This window comes from Centruroides vittatus, unplaced genomic scaffold, assembly GCF_030686945.1.
Source record: "Centruroides vittatus isolate TY-2023 unplaced genomic scaffold, ASM3068694v2 contig_233, whole genome shotgun sequence".
Classification (NCBI taxonomy): domain Eukaryota; kingdom Metazoa; phylum Arthropoda; class Arachnida; order Scorpiones; family Buthidae; genus Centruroides; species Centruroides vittatus.
In genome coordinates, this window is record NW_027121459.1 from 20987 (window position 1) to 34394 (window position 13408).

At 32.8% G+C, this 13408-nt stretch overlaps 2 protein-coding genes across 2 annotated transcripts; one reads left to right on the forward strand and one right to left on the reverse strand.

Annotated features, from left to right (window-relative positions):
- The first annotated feature begins 582 nt into the window (after positions 1-582).
- Positions 583-1549, forward strand: LOC136971143 (uncharacterized). The gene is made up of 3 exons (XM_067265624.1): positions 583-725; positions 976-1136; positions 1397-1549. Exons 1-3 carry the CDS (start codon positions 707-709, stop codon positions 1535-1537), a joined length of 321 nt encoding a protein of 106 aa, XP_067121725.1. The 5' UTR covers positions 583-706; the 3' UTR covers positions 1538-1549.
- A 3231-nt stretch (positions 1550-4780) lies between these two features.
- Positions 4781-10227, reverse strand: LOC136971144 (beta-insect excitatory toxin OdTx12-like). The gene is made up of 2 exons (XM_067265626.1): positions 10157-10227; positions 4781-5136 (listed from the first exon to the last, which is right to left on the reverse strand). The coding sequence occupies exons 1-2, from the start codon at positions 10194-10196 to the stop codon at positions 4883-4885; spliced, it is 294 nt and encodes a 97-aa protein (XP_067121727.1). The 5' UTR covers positions 10197-10227; the 3' UTR covers positions 4781-4882.
- Positions 10228-13408: the final 3181 nt, after the last annotated feature.

Genomic DNA, 13408 nt, shown 5'->3' on the forward strand with positions numbered 1-13408 from the left:
TTAAGGATTAAAACGCTTTAAATTGGCGGACGAAGGGGCTCTGGTATTCACACTTTGTATGGATTAGATGAAATTTCAGACATTAGCATCAATGATAAATTTGTCTGTTAACACTGTAAGACTGACACTAACAATTTTATTATATGACAATGTACTGTATTGTACAGATAGTCGAAGTTAATTCTTTTGAATCCGTTTAGTAAAAAATAGAAGAAAATAAAATAAACAAAAAATATTATTTAATTATTATTTCTTGTTTAACACAACCTACGAAATAACTTGTTAATTTGGGTATACGGTCCAGAAAATATAGAAAGAAATGTTAAACAGTCGTGAACTCGAAGATAACTTCGCCATTGTAGAAAGGATCGTACACACCTATTGGACAATTAACGCACATACGCGTACCTCTTATCGTAATGTGCAATAAATGTTTTCACCTTTAAAAATCTCAAAAATAATAACGAATATTAGATAATTTATTCTTTAAGTGTATAAAACAATTTCTGAAATTTTGTAGGTAGTGATTTGCATAATACCTTGCCCTGTCACTCTACTATTTATCTGAGAGTTTCGCTTCTGTTTTCGTTGTTAAAATCGAATTTTCTTTTATGAATTTGTGCATTTAGAATATTTTAACGATGTTTTCTTGGCGTGACCTTATCATTTCGCTGTTAACTGTGTGGTACGTTGTCTTATTTAATGGATGTTCTCTGGAAGACAATGTAAGTAGTCTATTATCACGATAAAATGAATGTTGTCTATTAATTTAAATATTTAAGAATCAAACCAGGAAAGTCATTTCAGTAATAAACTTAATTTGCTTATACTTTAATACTAAAAAGAATAAATTGTATTACTACATTTATAGTGTGTGTGATTTTTAATTACGATCCACCTTTATAAATGTAGTAATACGTTGTAAATCGTTGTCCATTTTGTTCCCCAGAACAGTGAAAATAATGTTATTTTCAGTTACTGATCAGCATGTCGCTCAACTTGTTCTCTATTTCCATGATTTTAACGATGAAGTACATTTATCCAGCTATAAATACATTCGAAACGTTCAGATTTCTTCTCTTGATTACGTTAGCCACGATAATTCTGTGGATTTCGGAAATAATCAGGAGTCTGAAGTAAGTGTTTTGTCCGTTAATTACAAATATTTCTTTTTAAATATTTGGTTTCGTTAGTGTTGCCTATGGTTCTAAAATGGCGGCTCGTCTCTGATTCCAGCAAATGGAAGAAAGGAAAAGGTTAGAACGTGCGTCCTCACTGTTTCCTTTTTTCCATTTGCTGGAATCGGAGACGAGCCGCCATTTTGGCTACCTAAGGTAAATTTTACAAGAAAATTTTATATAAAATTTGGTTAATTATATAATTTTTTGTATTTTAGAAGAAAGATATTCAATGTGGAGCGAAGGAATTGGAACAGACGTTTCGACGTCAGTTTGGTATTCGTCGAAAGTGTTATCTTTTCCGTGATCTTAAAGTGGGTAGATTCTTACGTAGAGAATTATTAGAAACAAGAAGATAACAGAACAAAACTCTTTTTTACTATAATAATATAGAGGGTGTTGCACAAGATTCATTAATCGACAGTCCTCTGGTATTCAGAAGATATATTTTAATTTCCGTATTTTACAAAACTTTTAATTTGGGTAAAATTCCACACTCATTATTGATGAATTTTATGTGTTTTATGTAATAACTTTTTACTCTCTCTGTAAACTTTTAATCGCGGTCGAATTATATTTATGTTTTGCATATTGCTATAATTCATATTTTAATCAATTTTCTAATGTAGACAAGACAATTTTTTGTGATTTTTAAATACTTATAAAATAAAGGAGAGAATTCTTTAAATTTTGTTTAATTTCTAACTTCATTCCAAACTATATTTATTTATAAAATGTAATGTTTTAAGGTAAAGCACTTTGCAGCACTTGTAATAAAAACACAACTTATCAACAAAAAATCTTTCAAAGCTAAAATCTGTCGAATTAATCGCTCTGCATTCATTCAAAGCTGTGGTGACTGGATTTGTGGTAAATGACCACTAATTTCTAGTGTCGGAGCTAATGATCTTGCCATACGTCGTATCTCGACGTATTTCCACACAACTCGAATGATTGGGTCGATGAACAAAAAAACATCGTTAGCAGGGAGCAGCCATGCTGAAGGATTATCGCTGGACTCTCAAAAGAGGAGAAAACAATAAAAATACGGTGCAGTACAACGAACTCTTTCTTTGTATGTGTTTACCTACATACTGAAATATATCCGTAACATCTAAACCTTGCGCGACAGAACATTTTCGTGGTCATTTTCGAATCCAGTGCACCCGTTTCTATGCAAGACAATTTTGGTCCGGAGGAAAAAATAGTTTTGTTTTCCAGCGTTAGAAATTAATCTAAAAATGTGTAAATTTTTAATATTTATTTGATCCGCATCTTTGGTTATTCCCAGAATGTCTCAATAATATTTATTTGATTTAAATATCAAACCTTCGAACACTTAATATATTTAATAAACCTTAATTGTAAATAAAATTTTTTAAATTTCATATTAAGACAAATTTAATTGTTGAAATAATTATTTGGGTTTGCAAATTTTTTTTTTTTAATCGAAGTTTAACGTTGACTTGTAGTGCATACGAGTGGCCATTTTCTACCATTCGTTGCGAAACTTGTTAGCAGTAGTAAATCGGCTTAAATGCAGCGTAAATGTCTGTATAATATGTCGCTTTGGCCTGATATTGTCGTTTACACAAGTCTTTAAACTCGAAAAAAGCTAGATAAGATTGAACTGCGGCCTACTTTAGACCTGCTCAAGCCATACTGCCTTTGCTAGTATACTCTCACCTTTCGAAAATAAAAACCCACGCAAATCTTAACGAGTGTCTGCCCGACAGTTTCCCGAATACTATAAAAAAATTGTTTGTCAGAAAGATAAGGCTGAAATTAAAAGGAACAGTTTCAAAGTTCGGAGGAATACTATCGGATCAGAATATACTGGGTTGAGCGTCGACGTCTCGCGCTCCGAAAAGTTTCTAATTATTGCCCGAAGATGAGAGAAGATTAATTGGTATTCATTATTTTACTTCGCTTCTTGTGTTTGTTTTGTGAGATGTTCGTTGTCTGTACATAATCTTTCGTGAAAATGTTCGTTATTCGATTTGTTCGTTACTTGATACTTTGTACCGATCGCTCACTGTATTGGTATTGATATTATTATTTATCGTATTTTACAGATTTCTTTTCAGATAAAACCAAGAGTGAAAAATATCAGAGTGAGAGGTGAAAAAAAGAATTTACTTCGAAGAACAAATTTAAATATTATCACAGGATTCACACTGGGCAAAAACTGTTTTCTTGCAAATTCTATAGTCCTAAGTTCCAACAGATCCAGCAATTCAAGTAACCGCGTCAACATTCATACCAGAGAAAGACCATTTATATCTTAAATGTTTATTCTTTTTCATATTGCTTGTTGCTTAGAACTGCAGCAAATGCAATATCGAATGGCGCTGCAGTTTACCAGGCAATAATTTTTAATATTAGTTTACTTTTTGTTTACAAGAAGTCTAATCTTTTGTAATTCAATAAATATTTTCCTTATTATGTTGTATATAATTAGCAGCATTTATTTATTCATTACACAGCTGACCAAACGCGTAATGTTGAAGGGTCAAATTTGACCGTTAATACATCTAAGACCAATAAATTGACGTTAATGAAATTTGAAACATTTAGTGCCCACGGAAAGTACGACAGACACATTAAATTTCGAATAAATTAGTTTGATCGTTTTCGATTTTCCATCGGCCTGTTATCACCTAGATTTACAACGAAAGAGAATGTTCTGTAGCTCAGTGTCCTATTGTAAGAGAAATCTTCATATGCTTAATAGCTTTTTCTGGAGCCAACCACCACTTTTGTAACTCTTGTGAAAGTATTATTTAAAAATATTGAGTATTTATAGAACAATAGCCCATTTTTCTTAGCCGATTAAACAATAATATGTTAAAATTATCACATGACTGCGTTTGCAATTATTTTTATTCTATCAATTAAAACAAACCGAATGATTTATAAACAGAATATTCATAAAATAATTTCCGTTTTACTTTTCGGGCTGTTATGTATACGGAAGAAGGAAAGTATCGGAGTCTTGTCAAATTTGACCCTCTTGGGTTTTTGCAAATCTCGATGTGAGATTTTCTCAAACCAATGTATAAATAATGCTCTGTTCTTTTCTCCTTGCATTACCTGCACTAACTTTGTCATATTTATTACGCACCATTCTTCTTGTGGTTTCACCTCCACGACATTTCACGATAAACATAAAAGGTATACTAAAATAACTTAACTTGTATTATAATTTTCACATTAAATTGTGTAAATGATTTATTTTCGGAAATTTTCCAAAGTTTATTTAATGACAAGTAAATTTCAAGAATCTTGATATGAAATATAATTATCTTTTATATATTATTTTAATGCTACAGAAATTTGAAGTATTTTCGTTATAATTATTCGCGGGAAATGTTACTTGTCGAAATGGTTTCATAATTTCAGCTTCTTATCTTATGTCTGGTGTAACTGTCAATAGTCTCAATACAATATCAGAAGAAAATTCAAATGCCGATGTAAACGATACCAAACTATTATAAATGGTTAAATTTTTTCAGAAATTGTGTAAATCGAACTTCTAAAGTATTATTTTGCTTCCGTACACAATGCCAACGAGAAATAAATTAAATTATTTTGTGTTCATATCTTTTAATATTTATTTATTCAGTTATAAATTAGAATGTGAAAAGTCATCAATTTCCTCTTTTCGTTTCTCGAATGTTACGTGTGTTGATATCTTTATATCTTCATTTGTCCAGAACTTTTGTAAGATATTCACATATTCTGTTTCTAAATTGACTAGTGTCCACTATTTCTTTGTCATCTGCAACATCGTAGCAAATGCAGCCACCGAAACAGCAGACACCCGTTTTGGCTCCACGTTCTCTGCATCTACCATCACAGAAGTCTGTTTTGACTACACCGGGTTTCTCTTCCCCTGTAGCACATTCAATGGGTTCTCCCTCCACGATGATGTATCCGTGTCTCTTAGCTGCAAGAACTAAACAAATGAAATTAATTAATTACACAATTGTCAAATATTACTCAGTTTGAAGTAAAGAAAAGAAAAACCTGATTTGAATTCTTAAAATAAGTTTGAAAATCAAAAAAAAAACAATGAAGATCTACAAAGAAGATCTACCTTGATATATTTAAATAGAAAAATCATTTAGTGGTTCAGAATGTATCAGTTAAAATAACTTAATTTTTCTCAGTTTACACAGAAAAAGTGTTCACAGTGTTTTAAAATGATGCATATTATCAAATACAATGTTGTTATAATTAAGTATTATTAATTAGTAATTATTATAAATTTGCCTGTTAAACATAACAGGCCATGTTCTGTGACAAAGCAGAGATTGGAAAACCGAGAAGACTTGGGATTTGAAGAAGTTCAAGGAACTTGACTAATGTTTCTACAAATCAAGTAGCTTATCCTGTCTCTCCGAGCATAATTGATGCAAGATAATATATTTTCAATAACAAGTTTTTTAGATCGGACTGGATAATAGAACGTCACCTAGTTTCTATCGAATGCTTTTAAAGAAATTATTGTAGAAGTGAGACGAATACTGATTTAAATTTTACGTTTAAATTTCGAATTTTATAAGATAAATTCAATATTATTTCATTTAGCAAAATATATAAAAATGCAAGTTAAGGTGAATGACGTAATTTACGTCACCAAGGTGAAATCGATAAAATCTTTTTTATAGCTAATATTTCTGCACCTTAAGCAGCTTTTGCTTTCGTCAAAACACAAGAATATAGTCAAACTTTCATCTGGATTGGACAATAGTAGCAGGACTTTCCTTGCTGCCTTACTTAGTCATATCCATCTTATTTCCTTATTTTCCTTGTGGGAGAGAGGAGTTTATAGCACCTTAGGCTTTATACTCCGGAAGAACAGGAGAATGATCGCACTGCGACCGAAAAGTCGGCCTTATAGAAGACAGCCAATCCGAGAAGACAGAGGAGAGGTCACGGATGCGACCGAAGTTGACCTTATAGGAGACGGCCCCCGCGAGAAGGGGAGATAGGAATGCCTTCCGGGAGGACTTGGGGGAAAGTTGTCCCCTATTCAGGCGTCATTGGCAAGGAGGAAAACCCGGAAAAAACTCCCGCTGCCAGCTCGTCCGAGTGAGGCGCGAACCTCCGATCGAACTCCGGTGTTTAGGGTCTGGTCTCCGCCAGTATGAGCGGAGACAGAGTCCACTCGCCCACCGGTAGGGACTCATATCCATCTTGATGTTCATTTGGTTTCTTAAATGAGACAAAGACTATTTTAGTAAAAGGCGTTGCCAAGTGTTATGAAGCAAAGCCATCTCGACTTCGACATTTCATATTAATAATAAAGTCAAAAACATTAATAAATAATATAAGGGTGTTGCTATTAATATTGATAATAACAAGATAACAATTAAAATAAAAATAATGGTAATAAATAATACGACGTGTTATAAAGTATATGCAGAAAGGTAGATAAAACAAACCAACAGATTTTCATTATCACGTTAATAATTCTTATTTATTATTGTAAATTAATGAAAGTTTGAGAGGCGATCGACGTAGAATAAGAGTTATGTAAAACATTCCAGCATTTTAAAAGTCAAAAGTACGACAAAATGAAAATATATATATATATATATATTCTTTAAAATTCAAAAATATGTCGATATATTCGACTGTATTTAATTTATTCTTTCAAATAATAACACCACTAAGCCCGATGAGTATATAATAAATCACCAATCGATCGCCTAAAAATCGAGCTATAATATGGCTACTTAAATAATTGATACAAAATAATTTGTTACTAGAGGTAGACTTTATTAATATACTTCTGGAAGCGAAGACTCGCTCGGGGTCCGAGTGGCATAACTAGCAAGCGGAGGTTGCGAGTTGAAGCTCCGTCCCGGGTCTGTTCTTTTATTCCAGAAGGTTTTAAATTTTATTTAATAATTAAGTAAATTAATAATTATAATTAAATAAATAAATTATTAAATAAAATTTAAAACCTTCTGGAATAAAAGAACAGACTTGGGACGGAGCTTCAACTCGCAACCTCCGCTTGCTAGTTATGCCACTCGGACCCCGAGCGAGTCTTCGCTTCCAGAAGTATATTAATAACGTCTACCTCTAGTGACAAATTACTTTTGTGAGAACTTGCGGAAAACTTTGTGTAAATGAAAGAAAGCTCATTTTTTTTGGGTGTACTATAGATTACCCCCTATGAAATTTAAAGACTTTGATTATACATTGGAACTTAGGGGACCGAGACAAGTTCAACGGTACCCTATTTTTGGACCTGAAACGAAAAATAAAAAAGTTATCATACTTTTTCACTTACCATACTTTTTTAATGCTCTCATGAAGACGGCACCATAGTTGCTAGTACTGCCATCTTGCGGTAAAGTCTGCAAACCATGACGTCGGACTACGGTCATCTCCAGGAGCGTTAAACACGCGATACGAGAGCGGAGAGAGCGACGCGACTTCCGATCATCGCGCGATCGCCATTTCGGTTAATGTTACTTATGGCAGCGAACGTGGCGGCCGTTCCGACTGTTCGTGCTCTCGACTGACCTTCCGGAGGGGAGCCCCGGCAGGCCGCTATGTGCTAAACGTCACTAGTTATTGATTCACGGTAGTTTTGAACAAAGTAAAAAAGGGGGAAACGTCTACTAAAGACAATTTTAACGGCAAGCGACGCGACTCCCGATCGCGATAGCGAGGCCGACTTAGCTGTGAGAGTGACACGACTCCCTATCATCGCGCGATCGCTGGAAAAAAGTATGATAACTTTTTTATTTTTGTCTCCGGTCCAGAAGTAGGGTATCGTTGAACTTGTCTCGGTCCCCTCAGTTCAGATATATACTCAAAGTCCCGAAATTAAATAGATAGTAATCTATAGTATTTCCATTTTTTTTTTGTTCAAAAATTATTGTAAACAATCACCGATAGAAAAAACTCCTCGCGTAGAAACGGAGCAGATGTCTCTGGTAACTATTAACAGTTAGGTGAGAAAGTTGACACTTAGCTGTCAAGAATTTGCAAGTCATCGTCAATAACCGATCGCTTCCCACACTAACACTATAAGAGCTCGCGCCACCGGAAACTTAGGGCGCTCGCATAGGAAGTTGTTCTTACACTTGTCTATTCGTTCTCCATGCCCAGGAACGAAGTCCCGTCGGGGAAGACCTATAGCAACTCTTCCACATTGTCGGCACCGCCATACATCGAATTATATCGTCCAATCTCACACCAAGAGGTATTTTGTTAGGACTTTTGTAAACTCTCTCTCTCTGGCAATGGTAATAGGCTTAGCTCATAGCCTCCTGTTTTGTTTAGAACTTGTAGAGCTTTATATCTACTTGCATATAACCGCATTTAATCGCATAGTATCGTAGAATAGTTGTAATCGCCTTGAATGGTATTCTAGTTAGCCAATAAATGTTTTATTTGTTAACCTGTCTCCTGTCAATCCAAAACGCCTGTCGACTTACCGACGCACCTCCCCACTCACTTTTTGCCCTCCTAGCCATCCAATGACAAAGAGATCGGGTTTTGCCAACCCGTGCAGTGTAAGTGGTCAGCGAGGATAAACCCCTGACCCTCTGCTTATCTCACGACTTTGTACCAATCATTTAAGTAGCCATATTATAGCCTGATATTTAGTCGATCGTTTGGTGATTTATTTATTCTTTCTTCAGACTCACGTTGTATTTTCTACAATTTTTCCATCTGGTGTAATTAATCGTACTTTTCTGTCCAAAGAATTAACATCTTCGACTTAGTGTTTCTTTGCAAATCTGAAGTTTATTTAATGACAAGTAAATTTCATAAATCTTAATTAGAAGTATAATTATCTTTATGTAATATATTAATACTACAAAAATTTAAAGTATTTTCCTTATAATTGTTACGAAAAATGTTACTACTCGGTATGTCTGTCACATTCCTATTCAACGCAATTAGTAATACATTGTTCAGACTGCGTCATTGCTACCATTTCTTACGGATGTTTAGAAAAAAGAGACTCAAGTAGAAAATGAATTGTTATTTGTTCATTAAACTTCACGGCAATCTTTAAACGCGAGAAAAAAAGGCAATGTAATTCTTTTCGAGAAACCATTGCAGTATTACATAACTATCGTTAAATACGACTTCACATTCTCATTTTTATCGTATGTTAAGTTAAACGTTTCCTTCAGAAGTAACTTCCGTAGAATGCCATAGCACCGATAGTATTTCTGCAGTACATTTTACACCTCTTTGCCTCTGTTCATTTTCTTATATCTTTGAAAATATCGTCTTTAACAATTAGAAATAAGTATGTTAATAATTTATCATTCTTAGTTATCCTGTGTCTTCTAAAATAGTGGAGTCATAACTAGGATCGACAACATCTGTCAGCTCTTTCTGTGTTAAATTAATACTTGTTCTGCTGCGATACACTACACAGGATAGTTTTCTATACCTAACCGTCTGAAAAGGGGTTTTTGAAAGAGTAAATGAATTGTTAGGTTCGTCTAATCTGATAGTAAACAGTCGAATTAGAAGAACAGTTATTGAAGGATTAGGTTAGTTATTGTCTCTTAAACTACACGCTGATCTTAAGACACTGACTCTCTAGGAAAACGGCACGTAGAATTAAACCAGTGGCGCCAAACTAAATAAGAATGCCATCCGTTAGGAAGCAACATCCAAACATATGATTGACACAAATCAAAAAAAATTTGTAACATAATATAGCAACGTTTTCTATTATACTGAATACACATAACTGTCCTATGAAGGTGACAACTACTTAGGAGAAAAATTCCAAAATGCATATTGACAGAGAAAGAAATGCTACAAACTAATATTGTCGATTGAACAGACGGTTTTTGCTTTCATTGCTTTCTCGGAAATCAGAACAAGTACACAGAAACAGAAAACTAAAGAAGCGGTTCGCATAATATCTATAAATTATTATAAATTATATTAGAATTCACTGTATGCAAATTAATTTTTCTTACCTGTTCCCACGAAACAGAAAAACAGAATGACGATTTGCATTGTTGTAATCGACTGATCTTCGAGAAATTCTCTTAATATCGAACTATTTCGATATCTTCCTCTTTTATACAATTTGTTACGGAATGGCTTTGTTCCATTGGTTATACTTTGCGCGCATTAAACAATATCAACGAATAAATAATGTTTTCATATCCAATGAAAAGCATGAATATTAAATAACACAAAAGAATTTTGAAATATTTTTATAATTTATCAAATGATGTCAAAATCAAATGGCATGGCAGACTTTCACGTGACTTCATTAATAATTCACATTCAGTTTTGCAATAATCCAAAGCTTTCTTTATTAACATTTTTTGGCGTTACAATATCTTAAGTTTGTACGTGTGTATGTGTTAAAATGAATTGAAATTTACACTCCGTTTCGACATTAAGGAAGGAGGACACACAGCAGACGGATAGATGACAGTGGGAATCTATAGGTTTACAAATTTTTCAAATTGCAGGTCAATCACAAGTACACCTAGCTTTATTGGAATATTGTAAAGAGTGATGGGGAATTTCTAGCCTTTATGCAAATATACAAATGAAAAAACGAATTATTTAAATAGGTTTTGTATATTTATTCCGCTTGAAATATTTCTTTCGTGGAGTTTGTCTACGTTACTGCTCCTTAACCTTTACTTCAAACAATTCTTGAGTTTTTAATTGTTTACATGTACATCAAATTTCGAATGTAAATGATTGCTCTTAAAATGCGTGTCATGTAACTCTTAATTAGGGCCAGTTTTCCATAAAAGTCTTCTCGGAATGCATTTATTTTCTGAAGATCGTCTACGTGTCGGGTTGTGTAAAAAAATAAACTTAACCAAATATTCTTTATAAATTTTAAGCAGTAAGTGACCCAATGGGTCATCTAAAAAAACGAATTGAATGATGAAATTGATGTGGCGTGTATATTTTGTTATCTACGATTCGATAAACAATTTAGCAAAATATATTTTAATTTATAATACTTTTATAAATGAGTAAATGAAGATAGAATGTCAGGAAAATTAAAAGTAAAGTTATGGCTCTCCATGTGTTCAATAGTTGTGTAAAAATTCTAATCAAAATTTTACGTATTGTCTGATAAAATACATAACGGTTGTAATTTACGGACAAAAGATAAATAAAATGGTTTCATATAACACAATTTTTTCCCAAATTCAATGCAAAATGATTCCAGACGATTAACTTATAAATTGATAAATGACTAAATGCAAATTTCAATTTCTTCAGTTGTTTCAGTTAAGAAGAAAGGTCACGTCACAATTACAAAAAAAACCCATTATTTCGAGTAAAAGACATTGTAATAAATTATTTCTTGAAACATTTCAAGCACTGTTTCTGTAAATAATAATTTCTTTATTATTAAACACATATATATAAATAAATTTGATTACTACATTTAAACATTTACTACTTTTCAAAATATACTTTTTACAAAATTCAAAAATATCATTAAAATTGTCTTCTTTGAACGTTGCCATAACTCGAAATATATTTCTTTTAGAAATAATTATTAACTTTTGTTTACATATTTTCTGTATTTAAATTAAAAATCGAGTGTTTTATATTTTCTGGTAGTGTTGATATAATTCTTCAAGTAGGTGAACCGATACATTATTTTCCCGTAGAAAATGAAACTTTAATAGGTGAAAAAACACTTTTGGAACATCACGGTTGTTATTTTAAACACAACTTTCACATCCGATACTTTGTGTACTGTTAAATTAAAGCTCTCAATAAATCAGTGACGAGCAATGTTTTTAAAATGCGGGCCACAAGTGTACTTTGTAGTCTATCTCCGGGCCGCGTAGAGTTTTTCTAATGATCTGGCGGAGCTATGCTTGCCGAGAACCAACATACTCAGTAACCACTACTACACTACCTTCTAAAATAACATATGCCGATATCCAAACCAGTAAAACATAGTTTATTTTTTTCGCTTGTATAGGTTGAATGTTTTTGTCATGAATATCAGATTAATTAAACACTTACAAGTATTTAACAATTGTTTGAATTCGCATTGAGATACAGTTTTTAAGCAATTTTGCTCTCAAGTCAAATATTTTGTAATATCTATAGGAATTAAAATATACTTTAAATGACTGAAAAAGTATTTAAGGAAACTTATGAAGTATGTTGTTATTGTTTGATTTGTTTACGATATAGTGTGAGAGGCAAAGAAAGAAAATATTCCTCTGCAGTAAATAACAAATTGTCTTTTAGTGGTTTATTACATAGAAATATCCTTAGTGAAATTAATAGGTGAATAGAGTAAAAAATTTTTCAGAAGTTCTATTATGAGTGTAAAGAGTAATCCAATAACGACCATAATCATCGTGAAGGAAATAAACAATGTAAAAGTTAACAAAAATATTAAGAAGACTGCAAATAAATTTTCTAAAATTATCTTTGTGTTACCGGCAAAACCCGATTTTACGCCAAACTAGCCTAAGTCAAGCGCGAGGAGCGCTCTTCCAGAGTTTGGCGCGTGGGGTGCAGCTGCACCCCACGCGCCTGAAATTAATTTTGTAAAAATCAAAATTTATTTCATGGTTTTTTGTTTTCGATGTTTGTGGGATAGTGTTTCCGATGTATTAATCAAAAATACTACTCAAAGTATATCATTTTTGTTTATTTTATAACGAAAACAAAAAAGTATTACGTTTCGCGAATTTTTCAGAGAAAAAATCGTCAACTTCAAAAGTTTTTACTTACTGTTTTTCAAACTGTAAACAAGTCTGTTGCTATCTAATCGTTGAATCGTCTTCCCGTATGTGTTTTTTAAGTGTTCCAACCATCAAATGCTATGTCACAAACCTCGGGTCAAACATATTTCAATATTTCCAAAAATACAATTCCTAAAATTCTACATCTCTACAGATGAAAATGCAGATTATTGGCAGATAACATCGATAGTTAACTTCTTTTACACTGTAACTGGTTACCTTCTTTGTCTGTTATTATATCCACCAGTAAAAACAATTGTCGATAAATTCCCGCAAAATGCCACGCCCTGCAGACTACCACTTCAACTTATGTAAACAGTCGCTACAAAAGCGCTACAAAATCGCTTGTTTTAATCGTTTTTTTTCACTTCTAATTTGCTAACGAGAAGTTGTTTGACAATATTTAGACGAATAAAAGTGTTTCCAAGGCAATTTAGCAATAAATATTCCCAGAAAACTCCACCTTTCAAACTT

Excerpts from the sequence above, each read along its gene's own strand:
- LOC136971143 (XM_067265624.1), top strand. Across the intron at positions 1,137-1,396 it reads GAAATAATCAGGAGTCTGAA|AAGAAAGATATTCAATGTGG; the intron begins GTAAGTGTTTTG and ends TTTGTATTTTAG.
- LOC136971144 (XM_067265626.1), bottom strand. The coding sequence starts at position 10,196 with ATGCAAATCGTCATTCTGTTTTTCTGTTTCGTGGGAACAG. Across the intron at positions 5,137-10,156 it reads TTTCTGTTTCGTGGGAACAG|TTCTTGCAGCTAAGAGACAC; the intron begins GTAAGAAAAATT and ends TCATTTGTTTAG.